The sequence below is a fragment of the Schistocerca piceifrons genome, chromosome X (assembly GCF_021461385.2).
Source record: "Schistocerca piceifrons isolate TAMUIC-IGC-003096 chromosome X, iqSchPice1.1, whole genome shotgun sequence".
Classification (NCBI taxonomy): domain Eukaryota; kingdom Metazoa; phylum Arthropoda; class Insecta; order Orthoptera; family Acrididae; genus Schistocerca; species Schistocerca piceifrons.
This window is the reverse complement of record NC_060149.1, coordinates 383,446,983-383,460,921: the sequence shown is the minus strand read 5'-3', so window position 1 is coordinate 383,460,921 and position 13,939 is coordinate 383,446,983. Positions and strand designations below refer to the sequence as shown.

The 13,939-nt window shown below is 39.8% G+C and overlaps 1 protein-coding gene across 3 annotated transcripts in view; it reads right to left on the bottom strand.

The window, feature by feature from the left end:
* Positions 1 to 13,701, bottom strand: part of LOC124721467 (WD and tetratricopeptide repeats protein 1-like) — a 207,539-nt gene extending 193,838 nt beyond the window's left edge. For all 3 annotated transcript variants that reach the window (XM_047246458.1, XM_047246460.1, XM_047246459.1), the window contains exons 1-2: positions 13,453 to 13,701; positions 5,377 to 5,521 (exon numbers count right to left, since the gene is read on the bottom strand). In XM_047246458.1, coding sequence (XP_047102414.1) covers positions 5,377 to 5,439 — 63 coding nt within the window. In that variant the 5' untranslated portion in view covers positions 5,440 to 5,521; positions 13,453 to 13,701. The remainder of the gene's footprint in view (positions 1 to 5,376; positions 5,522 to 13,452) is intronic.
* Between the last annotated feature and the right edge of the window lie 238 nt (positions 13,702 to 13,939).

Sequence of the window (13,939 nt, the reverse complement as noted above, 5' to 3'; positions counted from 1 at the left end):
GCTTCTGTCTTTTGATAAGCTGGCGAACATGGGCACGGAGCCGCTTAAAGGCTATGAGGTGCTCCAGAGAAGGGTGCTGCTTATGCTGCTGTAGAGCTCGCCGACACTCTTTAATTGCCTCAGCGATTTCCGGCAACCACCAAGGGACCGTCTTTCACCATGGGCACCCTAAACAGCAAGGGATTGCGCTTCCCGCCACAGTAACAATTGTTGTAGTCACCTGCTAAATGATCACATTGATGTTGCCATGTGGGGGAGAGTCAATAGTGACTGCAGAGGTGAAAGTTTCCCAGTCTGCCTTGTTTCAAGCCCATCTGGACAGGCGTCCATGGGCCTGATGCTGGAGCAGTGACAGGAAGATGGGGAAGTGGTCACTACCACACAGGTCGTCATGTGCTCTTCAGTGGACAGATGGGAGGAGTCCTGGGCTGCAAATTGATAAATCAATGACCGAATAACTACCTTGAGCCACACTGAAATGTGTGACGGTCCCAGTATTTAAGAGGCAGAGGTCGAACTGAGGCAGTAAAGTTTTGACATCTCTGCCTCGGCCAGTAAGCTGGGTGCCACCCCACAAGGGGTTATGGGCGTTAAAATCTCACAAAAGTACTATAGGTTTAGGGAGTTGATCAATCAGTGCAGCTAATACATTCAGAGGTACTGCACCATCTGGAGGAAGATATGCATTGCAGACAGTTACTTCCTATGTCATCCTTATTCTGACAGCCATAGCTTCAAGAGGGGTTTGAAGGGGCACAGTTTCACTACAGACTGAGTTTAGGACATAAATGCAAACTCCACCTGACACTCGATTATAGCTGCTACGGCTCCTGTAATATCCCTTATAGCTACAGAGGGCAGGGGTCTGCATTGCCGGGAACCAGGTTTCCTGGAGGGCAATGCAGAAAGCAGGTGTAAAGCTTAACAGTTGCCATAACTCAGCCAGGCAGTAGAAAAAACAGCTGCAATTCCACAGGAGGATGACGTCATTGTGAAACTAGGAAGGCATGGAACATTCAATGAGGCAGTTTACACCTCAGGGTCACCTGCTGCCACCGACTTATTGCTTGAGCAGTCTATATCCATTGTGTCTGAGGGTCCGACGAGATCTAGGTCATCAGAGGACACTTGAATCTCCACCTTATCCCCAGATGCAGAGCTTGTAGGTAGCAGTGGTGTGGGTGCCACCACAGTTTCTTTGGTCTTAGGGGCCTTCTTTTCGGACTTTTCTCGCTGCTCCTGGGGTTTCTCTGGCTGGATGCCCCCACCATCAAGGGGGCAGGTGTAGCCTTCTGGCTCTGAGAGCCGACTGGAATTCATGGAACTGATGGGGTTACAACAATTCTCGTGGCAGCGGCATATGAGGAGGTTATAGACACAGGATGTAGGTGCTCATATTCTCTCTTAGCCTCAGTAGGTCAATCGGTCCAGGGTCTTATATTCCTCGATTTACCTGTCTTTCTGTAAAATCCTGCAGTCTGGCAAGCAAGGTGAATGATGTTCTCCACAGTTGACACAGATGGGCGGCGGGACACACAGATTATTGAGATGTGATGGACGTCCACAATCTCAACATGTGACGCTGGAAGTACAGCGTGAGGACATATGGCTGAACTTCCAGCACTTAAAGCATCACATCGGGGGAGGGATATATGGCTTGACATCACAGCGGTAGACCATCACCTCGACCTTCTCGAGTAAGGTGTCACCCTCAAAGACCAAGATGAAGGCACTGGTGGAAACCTGATTATCCCTCGGACCCCAAAGGACACGCCGCATGAAATGAACACCTCGCCACTCTAAATTGGTGCCCAGCTCGTTGTCAGACTGCAAAAGAAGGTCCCTGTGGAAGATAATACCCAGACCATATTTAAGCTCTTATGTGGTGTGATGGTAACAGAAACGTCCCCCAACTTGTTACAAGTGAGTAAAGTCCGTAACTGGGCAGAGGATGCTGTTTTTATCAAGACTGACCCAGATCACATTTTGGACAAGCCCTCCACCTCCCCAAACTTGTCCTATAAATGCTCTACAAAAAACTGTGGCTTCATCAAAACAAAGGAGTCCCCATCAGTTGCCCTACATACAAGGTACCATGGGTGAATAAGGTTCACTGCCCTGCTTAGCCTGGCATTTCTCCTATGGTGTGGCCAGGGAGCGTACTGATTTAGGATCATATTTCCTTGCATTGTACTGGGACTTGAATGCTTATAGACTGTTGGTGATTGATCACCAGAAAGTGATGATGTGGTATGCTTCATCGTGCATCATCCGCCCTGATGCCATCACCCCAACCAGGGGTCCTCCCCACGGGCGCCACCCAGCCGCAGAAAAGGCCACCTGGCAGGATGGCCATTGCTGGGAGTCCTGATGCCCCAGGGGGGAGAGGGGGGGGCTGAGAAACCAATGAAAAAAAAAGTCCTAAGGCACTTCACTAACAGGATGAAGGTAAACATTGCAGATGGCAATATCCTTATCCAAACAGCCACAGCCTTCAAGGTGTATTAAGAGGCCCATGTTCACTATATACAGTGTTCAGAACATACATGAAAACTCCTCCCAACACCCTGTCGTAGGTAGCTCGATTCTTATGATATTCACAGTATCCACGAAGGGCCAACATCCACAGTGCTGGAAACTAATGCAGAAGGCAGGGGAAGTGCTTAAAAGATGTCGTATCTCAGCAAGATAAAAAAAAAACACTATAATGCCACTGGAGAATAATGTTGCTGGCATACATGAAGAGGCAGGTTATGCCCTTGGGTCACCTGCTGCCACAGTTGAGGGGTTATGCCATCAAAATACATAGGTTCTGGGCTCCATTGTGGGGTGTGGATTGGGGCCTCACGGGTTGAGTTGTAGTGGTCAAACAATAAACCAAATATTTATTAGTGTATAACTTAGTTTTTGGTGTTCTTCATTCATGTTTAGCCTCTGACACTTTCAGTCCATGATTTAATTTGTGTAGAATGATGTACCAGTACATCATGGGCCAAAGGGCAGTGAGACAGTTAACTAACAAAGAAAAGCAGAAAATTATTCATAAAGTGGACAAAAATTTACATATGAAGCATGTTAATATTGCTCAAAAACTGAACATTCCTGCATCAACACTAAATACAATTTGTGATCAAATGGAAACAAATTGAAAACAGTATTTTTGGAAGGAGGAAATGGCAAATAAAAATGAGTGCACAGCGGGCAGTTTCCAGAACTGAAAATAAAGAAAAAAAGAACATGCCATTGAAGTGGATAAAACAAGCTTGAGCTACAAAAATTTCAGCTGATGGTACTGTGGTTTAAGCTAATGCAAGTTTTTTGGCACAAAAGGAGGGACTCGCAGATTCAAAGCACTCAATGTTTAGATTGGAGAATTCAAGAACCAACATAATTTGTTGTATAAAAGTGTTTGAGGCAAGGCTGGAAGTGTAAACATTGACTGTATTCAGCAATGGAAAAATACTCCCCCACAAATCATAGAACGGTACAGTTCAAATGATGTTTTTAATGCAGGTGAAATGGGTTTATTTTATTCTCCATCTGCCTGATGAAACTCTGCGTGTTCAGAGGGGAGAAATGATATGGCGGGAGTTTAGTAAAGAGAGACTTACTGTCTTCTTACTTTGAAATGACAGTGGAACAGAAAAGTTGATGCCACTAATAATTGTAAAGGCATGGAGACCTCAATGCTTTAAAAATGTGCCAGCATTTCCATGTATATACACATCTAATGCGATAGAATGGGTGACAACACATATATTTGAACAATTCTTGTGTTCCTTGGATGCAAGGTTGGGTGTTAGAAATAGTAAAATCAATATGTTTATTGACCAGTGTGTGACACATTCCCATGAGACACGAGATGTCTTATCTATGTAATATGAATGGAATGCTTTTCCTCCCAACTGCACCAAGTCACCTTCAGCCACTCAACCAAGGCAATGTTATAAAATGCCTGAAACAGGAAGATTCTTGTACAGAAGAAGCTTGCCTGCCTTCACACTATCAGAAAGTCAACCATCTTTGGTTTTCATTCTGTAGTAAGCACCTGGGATTCCGTGCAAGAAAGCACAAGCTCAAACCGCTTCAAGAAGGCTGGCTTTTATCGGATACGTTCAAAAGACGTCATGCCAGAAAAAAAAGGAATTGCAGCTGAACAATGTCAGCAAATAATGGGCAAGAAGAAAACACTGATTACCTTAGTCTCAACGCATATGCTGAATGTGATAAAGACGGTGCCATCTGCAAGTCCCTAACAAATGATGAAGTCTTGAAGGAACAAATGGAATAGAAAAAACGAGAAAGTGTACACAAAGATGAACCAGAACCTTTGTCAGTTACTAAAATATCAAAACCTATTGAAGCAATGGGCGCAGTTAAGCATTTAGTGCTAATTTTTGAAGTTGACAAGGAGTGAGGAACAAATCAACTAAGAAGGATAACACAGTATTAAAATTGGGCCAAAAGAAACAGTCGACCATTGATGTTTTTTCGAACCTCTAGAAGACAGGACTACATACTGTGCCTTATTGTCTTATAGTGCAGTTATGCTAAGATGTACGGTATACTGATAGTTTGTTGAAATAACAACCCCTATTCAATTACTAGCTGTGATATTCCAAATATGTTCTTCAAATGGTGAGTTTTGAATTATAATTTACTGAGATAGCATGCCAGGAAATGTGGCATTTAGAGAGTGCATACTATGTCCACTCCAAATCCCCAAATAATGTACCCCCACTTCCACATTTTCACTCACAAAAAAACTTAAATCATTGGCAAATTAAAAATTTTCAGGCAGTACTTTTTCCTGTATTTGGCATTCAAAATAATCTGTGGTCTCTAAAAAACCCCGTTAATGAGATTCCATTTTATAATGAATGGCATCCCCCCCCCCCTCCCACACACACACTACTTTCTTTAAATTAGAAAATTTCAATATTTTTAATGTGAGCGTTTTCAAACTCTACTTGAATTCCTTCAAAAAACAGTAACCACCTTGTACATAGAAAAATTTGCATCGCAATTTACGTAGGTGTTTCTCTTCTTTTGTTACATGTACCACTACAGAGTTGGCATTACGTTAAATACATCTTTGAAAAAATTAGAACTCTCTCTTACTAGCTACTTAATAGTAGTCTTTAAGTCTCTCAATGATGTAACGCCATAACACATTAACTCTGGTTGGCATAGTCATTATGAATAAAATTTACAAGCTCATCTAAATAGTTTTCGTGAAGTGTTCTTAATAACAGAGTATTTCATTTAAGACTGTATGGATCAACTGTCACAGTTTAAGCCCGTATCTTGGTAAGTAGTAAAATAAAAATATTTTTAAAATAACAAAATGAATCTTAAATTTTAAAAATGGCTTACTCTGATTTCCCTCTGGCGAACAAACTGGGCAATGTTACGCCCACTGACCGAATTCCTCTTCATTGCTTTATTCTCAAACTGCGTCACGTGACAACCACTACCGTTGAGTTATAATGTTCCTTTAAAGATGTCCATGATGTAGCTCCTACAAGTAAGGAAATATTCCTAAATTTGTATGCAGTATTAATTAAAACAAGACAACTATATACACTACTGGCAAGACATGTAAGTACAGATGACAGCATGAAACAGTCTTCTCTGTAAGTCACACATGCAATATTAAACCAGTTACTTATGAGCAGAAATGATATATTTAAAAGTACACTCATATAATCCGTGATTGAGACCTCTAACACTTTCCAGAACAATCTTCAACACATATCGGGCAGCTCTCTTGTAATGCTGATGATATCTGCTAAGCTCGAAATGACAAATCTCACTGTGAAGCAGATGGTCGGAGTGAAAGAAACGAAGCTAAGGGGTTAGTATCCCACTGATGATGTCATTATTGTACAAATATGAACAGAAAAAAGATGGGGAAGTTAATCAATCAGCTGTAGCCTTCTCTAAGTAACCATGCCAGTACTTGGCTCAATTGATTGAAGGATATCACAGAAAACTTAAACCTAGGTTTTGCCAAATATTACTTATCCCCACAGAGCAGTTTCCCACTGTGCAGTGATTATTAATAAAACAGTAATCCAGTCACTCTACAGACCTTCCACCAATTCACTTCATGCTTCACACTCTTGTTACCATCTGCAATTTCGCAAATCGAACAACATTTTTTACAGAAAAATCATAAACAGTAATTACATGCAAAATTACACAGTAAATTTACATCAATTTTTAGAATCTTGTTGCCACTTATATCACTCCCCTATACAAACCAGCCGTGTTGTAATTAGTTTGTCATATTGGTCTATAGCAAATAATTACGCATTGAAGCAGTGAAACATTCATACCAATACCACCTGTTTCAGTCTGCTGAAAGTTGAAGATCATGTGGGATATATCGAACATACCGATATCACTCACCAGTTCTGAGGCACAATGTTTTAAAAGTGCATAAAATTTTAATATGTGTAAAATACACTCCACAACAGTAGTTACTGTATTTTCATGGTATCACATTCAGTAGCTTCACCAACCCACAGTCAACTTTCAGTCTAACCTACACTACATATCAATGTGTCACTGCAACTATGATCTCTCATTCACATTCATTGGTTTCACGAACCCACAATGAAACTGTCAACTTTAAAACTAACCTAGATCCCAGGCTATACTACAGTTAACTCTCTCACCACATTCTGCATTACTAAAAAATAACACAGCAGGAAAATAAATATTGCAGTGATCCACCCTGTCTCAGTTCGTGTAAATACGATGGCATGCATCAAAATATCATTGCATTATAGGCCAAGGACAACATCTAGGTTTGATAGGTTCAGCCACTCAAGAGGAATACTCGGTACTAGTCATCGGCTTTGTCCAGTGACATTATGTTCACGGCTACTATGTATTTTCATAGTTTGAGTGTTAGTTGAATACGTCAACAAATGTGGAAGCAAAAAATGTGATTGTGGTGACATGATCCGCAGCTTAGCCCATAATCCAGGTTAGTTAAAGAGGTGACAGTCTAAGAGTGAGTTGGTGAAGCCAACAAATGTGAAAGCTATTAAACCTAGTTGTGGTGACAGACTGATTTGTAGCTTAGCCTCAGGTTTATGTTAGGTTGGAACATGACAGTTTGGTCTTGATTTGGCGAAGCCAACAAATGTGTTACCAAGTAAACCTTGTTGTGCTGACAGACATATCTAGCTTAGTCAATTTGAAAAAAATGCCACTTGCATCACATTATGGTCACCACATTGTTTAAGACGTTTTTTGCATGTTTCCTGAGCCCTGCACAAGGCCGCACGTACGGAGACAGAGCTCTCGTGAAAGATAAGTAATTTAGGTTGTAATTAATTGTAGTTGAACACTTAACTAATTAAATACATTCTTTGGTGTACTCTTCAAGCTCACCATTAAAAGTTTTTCTCTTATTTGCGTAGTGTTCTAGTAATTGGGAAAAGTTCATTTGTTTACTTACTGCTGCTTAGGCCTAATTTTTCGAGTGTGCGTATTTAGCGTTATACCGCAATTGGAAGTGCATTTGCTGTAGTTCAACTGATTAAATACGTTCATTAGGGTGCTTTTCAAGCTCACTATTAAAAGTTTTTATTTTATTTGTGTATTGTTCCAGTAATCACGGAAAGTTCCTTTTGTTCATATTTCGCGGCTTTGCCTTACATTCCGAGTGCGCATACTTGCGTTATACCACAATCTTAAGTGCATTTGGTATAAATTAACTAATTAAATACATTCATTAGTGTGCTCTTCAAGCTTGCCATTAAAGGTTTTCCTTTTATTTGTTTATTCTTCCACTTGTCGCAAAAAGTTCGTTTTGGTTACATTTGGCTGTTTAGGCCTAATTTTTGATCAAGCATATTTAGTGTTATACCACAAATTAAAGTGCATTTGGTAATAGTTTACTTACATATTAGTTTCCAAAACATATTTAGCGTCCTTTTGCATCTGTATTTAATATATTATCGTTATCTCTTAGTAAATCTCTTAACTAATTTCCAAACTACCATGTATAATAAGTGTGTGAGCTGCAGTAGGAAAGTTAGTTCAGAGGTTTTGTGCAGCTGTTGTGACAGGTGGTTTCATTGGGGAAATTGTAGCGGCATGGGAATTGGGGAAGCAAACGAGACTCTTCCATTCTTTTGCAGGGTTTGCTCAAGAGATAGGATTATTGCTGAACAGGAGGATTATAGCTAAACAGGAGGAGAAAATTAGAGCCCTTCAGGCTGATTTGGACAGGGCGAGGGAGGAACTGAAGAGGTTAAGGAGGGAGGAGGGCAAACAGCGGTGGGAAGTGGTAGCTAGGAACAGGGGCCACAGAAACAGGACAGTGTCTGACAGTTTCCCAATTGGCACAACCAATAGATTTGCCTTGCTACCACAGTTAAGTAAGGAAGAGGCTCCAGTAAAAGTAGATGTAGTTAAGATGCAACAGAATCTCACTAGGAAACAAACTATTTCAAAAAAGTAGAAAGTAAGAGGAAAGTTCTGTTGCTAAGTAGCAGCCATGGAAGAGGTGTGGGCCAGATTTTGCAGGAAAAATTAGGTGATAGGTACCAGGTCACAAACTTTTTCAAGCCAAGTGCAAGTCTTAGCCAGGTGGTAGAGGATATAGGTTCCTTGTGCAAGGGATTCACAAAGCAGGATCATGTGATGATAGTGGGTGGAGTGGGAAACAGTATTGAAATGGATCAGGGCTACAGTATTGAGTATGACCTGGTGAAAATAGCCTCAGCAATGACCCATACCAATGTTGGGCTGGTGCCTGCTTTCGTGCAGCATGATCAGCCCCAGTTGAACCGCTCAGTCAGGATGGTAAATATGGAGTTGGATCAGTTGCGTAGGGCAGCCACTCTGTCAGACATTGGATTGGTTACTGTCGCGGCTATTGATAGGGGGGATTTCACAAGGCATGGCCTACATCTCAATAGGAAAGGGAAGGGTAAACTGGCAGGGTTGTTAGTGAAATCCATAAGGGGGACACTAGTACTCATGGATGTACATCTTTTTTAGACTAATATCAGTGTCCAATGTGAAATTCAGGTAGGCAGGTGCTAAAGAGGTCCGAAACACAGAAAATTCTCACAACAGGAAAGTAAATAATAATGTTACCATATTTAACCAAAATATTGGTGGACAAAAGAAAAAAGTAAATTTTCACAAAAGTAAAGAAAAAAATAATGTTACCATTTTTCACCAAAATATTCCGGGGTTGAAGAATAAAGTAGATGAGTTCCTGGTTTGTTTAGATGACATTGAATCTGATAATGTAATCGATATACTATGCCTGTCTGAGCATCACATTGTGTCTGATATGGAAAAGGTAAATATCAGTGGTTATAAACTAGGTGCACAATGAGTAGAGAGAATAAGGTGGGAGGAGGAGTTGCCATATATGTCAAAAGTTATCACTGTGTAGAAAGCTTAGATACAAAAAAGTTTTGTCTAGAGCAACATATAGAAGCATGTGCCTGTCAACTTAAACTGAAGGAGGGCTCTTTTATAATTGTAACAGTATATAGATCCCTTTCAGGAAACTTTCATTTATTCCTGGAAAACTTGGATGCCTTGGTGTGCTATCTGTCAGATAGGAGAAAGCATATTATTATTTGTGGGGACTTCAATGTTGATTCACTGAAAGAGTGTAATAGGAAGAACGACCTGGAAGTCTTGCTCGGTTCTTTCAATTTGACATCTGTCATTAATTTTCCTACTCGGGTACTAAAGGACAGCAGCACATTGATAGATAACACTTTCATAGACCAAGATAAGTTTAAAAACATAAATTCTTGTCCTGTTGAGAATGGCCTTTCTGATCATGCTGCTCAGCTGTTTACAGTATATGACATAGCTCCATTCAGTAATTCAAAACTACCCTCCAAATTGTGCGTTAAATTAATGACTCAACAATTAGAAATTTCAGAGAAAATCTTCAACAGTAAGACTGGGATGAGGTGTACAAGGAACCCGATGCTAATTTAAAATATAACATATTTCATGATACACTTGTAAGAGAATTTGAAAACTGTTTCCCCAAGAAAGTAGTTAAATCGAATAAGAAGAAACCATGCAAAAAACCTTGGCTTACTAAAGGAATAAAAATATCTTGTAACCACAAAAGGGAACTATATCTAACAACAAGAAAGAGTAATGACCCAGAGACAGCCAAATATTATAAAAACTACTGTGCTACATTAAGAAAGGTTACTAAAAAGTCCAAAAGCATGTGCATCATGTCCGAGATTAATACCTCTGATAACAAAACCAAAACAATTTGGAATATTATTACAAGGGAGACAGGGGAACCAAGAGTACAGGATGATGGCATCACTATCAAAGCGAATGAAAACTTGATAAACAACAAGCTGGAAGTTTTGAATAATCATTTTTTAAATGTTGTAGAGAAAATAGGATCTAATCGTTCATTAGAAGAAGCAAGGCAGTTAATGGAAGAGGCCTTACCCACACCATTTGATACAATTGAAATTCCACCCACCTCTCCTTCTGAAATTAGGAAAATAATAAACTCTCTCAAGAATAAAAGCTCACATGGAATTGATGGCTTTTTCAGCAGGATAATAAAAGCTTGTTCCCAAGAAATAAGTGGGATTCTTAGCCACATATGTAATAGAGCTATGAAGCAGGGTATTTTCCCAGATAGACTGAAGTATGCCATTGTTAAACCATTGCATAAAAAAGGGGATATGTCTGATCTCAAAAACTACCGCCCAATCTCTCTTCTGACTGCCTTATCCAAAATTCTTGGTTGGTTGGTTGGTTGGTTTGGGGAAGGAGACCAGACAGCGTGGTCATCGGTCTCATCGGATTAGGGAAGGATTGGGAAGGAAGTCGGCCGTGCCCTTTCAGAGGAACCATCCCGGCATTTGCCTGGAGTGATTTAGGGAAATCACGGAAAACCTAAATCAGGATGGCCGGACGCGGGATTGAACCGTCGTCCTCCCGAATGCGAGTCCAGTGTCTAACCACTGCGCCAACCCGCTCGGTCAAAATTCTTGAAAAAGTAATGTATTGTAGAGTAGCTTCACACCTTTGTAAAAATAAAGTTTTGACAAAATGTCAGTTTGGTTTCCAGAAGGGTTTTTCAACAGAAAATGCTATATATGATTTCACTAATGAAATATTAAATGCTCTGAGTAACCGGAAGTCACCCGTTGGGATTTTTTGTGATCTATCAAAGGCTTTTGATTGTGTAAATCATGTAATACTTCGAGATAAGCTCAAGTACTGTGGTATGAGTGGGACAGTGCTCAAATGGTTTAATTTATACCTAACTGGAAGAGTGCAGAAAGTCGAAATAAATAGTTCATGTAATATGCAAAAAACTGGTGATTTCTCAAACTGGGGAACAATCAAGAATGGGGTGCCACAAGGTTCGGTCTTGGGTTCTCTGCTGTTCTTAATATATATTAATGACTTGCCATTCTATATTCATGAAGATGCAAAGCTGGTTCTTTTTGCCGATGATACAAGTATAGCTATCACACCCAACAGACAAGAATTAACTGGTGAAACTGTAAATGATGTTTTACAGAAAATCATGAAGTGGTTCTCTGCAAAAATGGGCTCTCATTAAACTTTGACAAAACACAGTATATAGAGTTCCACACAGTAAATGGAATGACACCAGTAATAAATATAGACTTTGATCAGAAATCGGTAGCTAAGGTAGAATATTCAAAATTTCTAGGTGTATGCATTGATGAGGGGTTGAACTGGAAAAAACACTGAGGATCTGCTGAAACGTTTGAGTTCAGCTACTCATGCTATTAGGGTCACTGCAAATTTTGGCGATATACATCTGAGTAAATTAGCTTACCACGCCTATTTTCATTCTCTGCTTTCGTATGGCATCATATTCTGGGGTAACTCATCATTGAGTAAAAGAGTGTTCATTGCACAAAAGCGTGTAGTCAGAATAATTGCTGGAGCTCATCCAAGATCATCCTGCAGAAACTTATTTAAAGAGCTAGAATTCTTCACTGTAGCCTCACAATATATATATTCATTTATGAAATTTGCTATTAACAATCTGAACGAATTCAAAAGTAATAGCAGTGTGCATGGCTACAACACTAGGAGAAAGGATGATCTTCACTACTCAAGGTTAAATCTAACTTTGGCTCAGAAGGGGGTAAATTATGCTGCCACAAAAATTCTTTGGTCACTTACCTAATAGCGTCAAAAGTCTGACAGATAGCCATATAGCACTTAAAAGGAAATTATCGAATTTCTTAATGGCAACTCCTTCTACTCATTAGATGAACTTTTGGATATGGTAAGTGGGTAATTTCCCAACCCCCCCCCCCCCCAAAAAAAAAAATAAAAATAAAAATCATATTGAGTGTCACATAATATTTTGTTTAATGTAATATCTTGTATAGACACCTTTTATTAACCGGACACATTCCACATCATTACGAAGTGTCGTATTCATGTACTATGGAACAAGTACTAACCTAATCTAACCTATGTCACTAGTGTCAAATATTCCTCTGGTACACCATCATTCTGACTGAGAAATTCTTATCAAACAGAATTGTTTGTCATTCACAATGGACAGACAAGAGCAACTTATCACACTGATATAAATGAGAGCTGCAGATGATCGGTATTTGCTACACATACTATCCGCTGACACGTTAAACAAACAAAGGTAATGTCACATGCAGAAATGGGCAAAAACCTGATATTATGCAAAAATACAATATCAGAAGAGTACTGAGGAAGTGGGATTCGTTCATGGAGGTTGCCTAATAAATACAGGTCTAAAGTAATTCTCCTGTACTGATCATAAATGTAAGACACTTACCGGACAGAACAAACAAAGAGTCGGAGACTGCAATATGTGACCGTAAATGATGTGTGGAAACACACACACACACACACACACACACACACGTTGCTTTAGACACAATATACATTTCCAAATAATGTACAGCATTATGCCTCGGTTCAAGTTGGTTCGAAATACTGTCAGGAGAACATTGGCCTATGCAATTTCAAATAATACCCTACACCATAATCACACATGAAGGGCAGATTTTTTTAAATTTCAGTCTGCTCTTCTCTATCCTGTTTCTGGTGCTACGACAAACTGTAATCAAATTTGCTATAGTCAGAAAGTAGGACTTAGCTGCACTGTCCGTGTACTTAACGAGACGAATCCGACTGACAATTACGAAAAGAATATTGGTTAACGTAACATCAAGTTTCGACTCACTACATCAGGGTCGTTTACCACAACACTCACGAGCGAAGATGCTTTTTCTGACTTCTGCAGCCCCAGGTTGTAGTTACATTAAATGCTTCTAACGCCCACAAGTAAACAAAGGGTCATATTATTTCCGACGTTTAAATGGTAGAGCACATTCACTATAGCACTGTTAAAAAATGTGTACGCTAATATCTAGACGCACTTACCTGCACTTTTGATACTTATCCACTTAAGAGATAGTAATGCCTTTCAGTCAGCAGTACTACAATGACGCTTGTATGTTCACATTCACTGCCTAAGAGCGCGGAAAAACATTACCACTACCATATTGGATAGCAAGACAATATTCAACAAAAGTTACTTTTTCAGCACAGCAGCGCTTAACAATATTACCACTTATGTGGCAGTTACTAAACATTGCACTGACATTGACAAACACAGTCTTCGGCATTATGGCAAAGACTCTCCAGTTGCTGCCAGAAGTTTCCTGCACGACGATTCAATTCGATCTTTCTGATCGAATCAGCAACACTTATCCCTGTTTACAACAATTCACAATAATGCACTCGAGAAAGAGTGTAATGTATTGTAAGGATTTTCGCATCATGGTACTTTGTAAATAACATGCACATGTGACACAATATTAACGCAGGAGCTTTATTCCATCATTTAGCGTCTAAATCCTTCCAGACA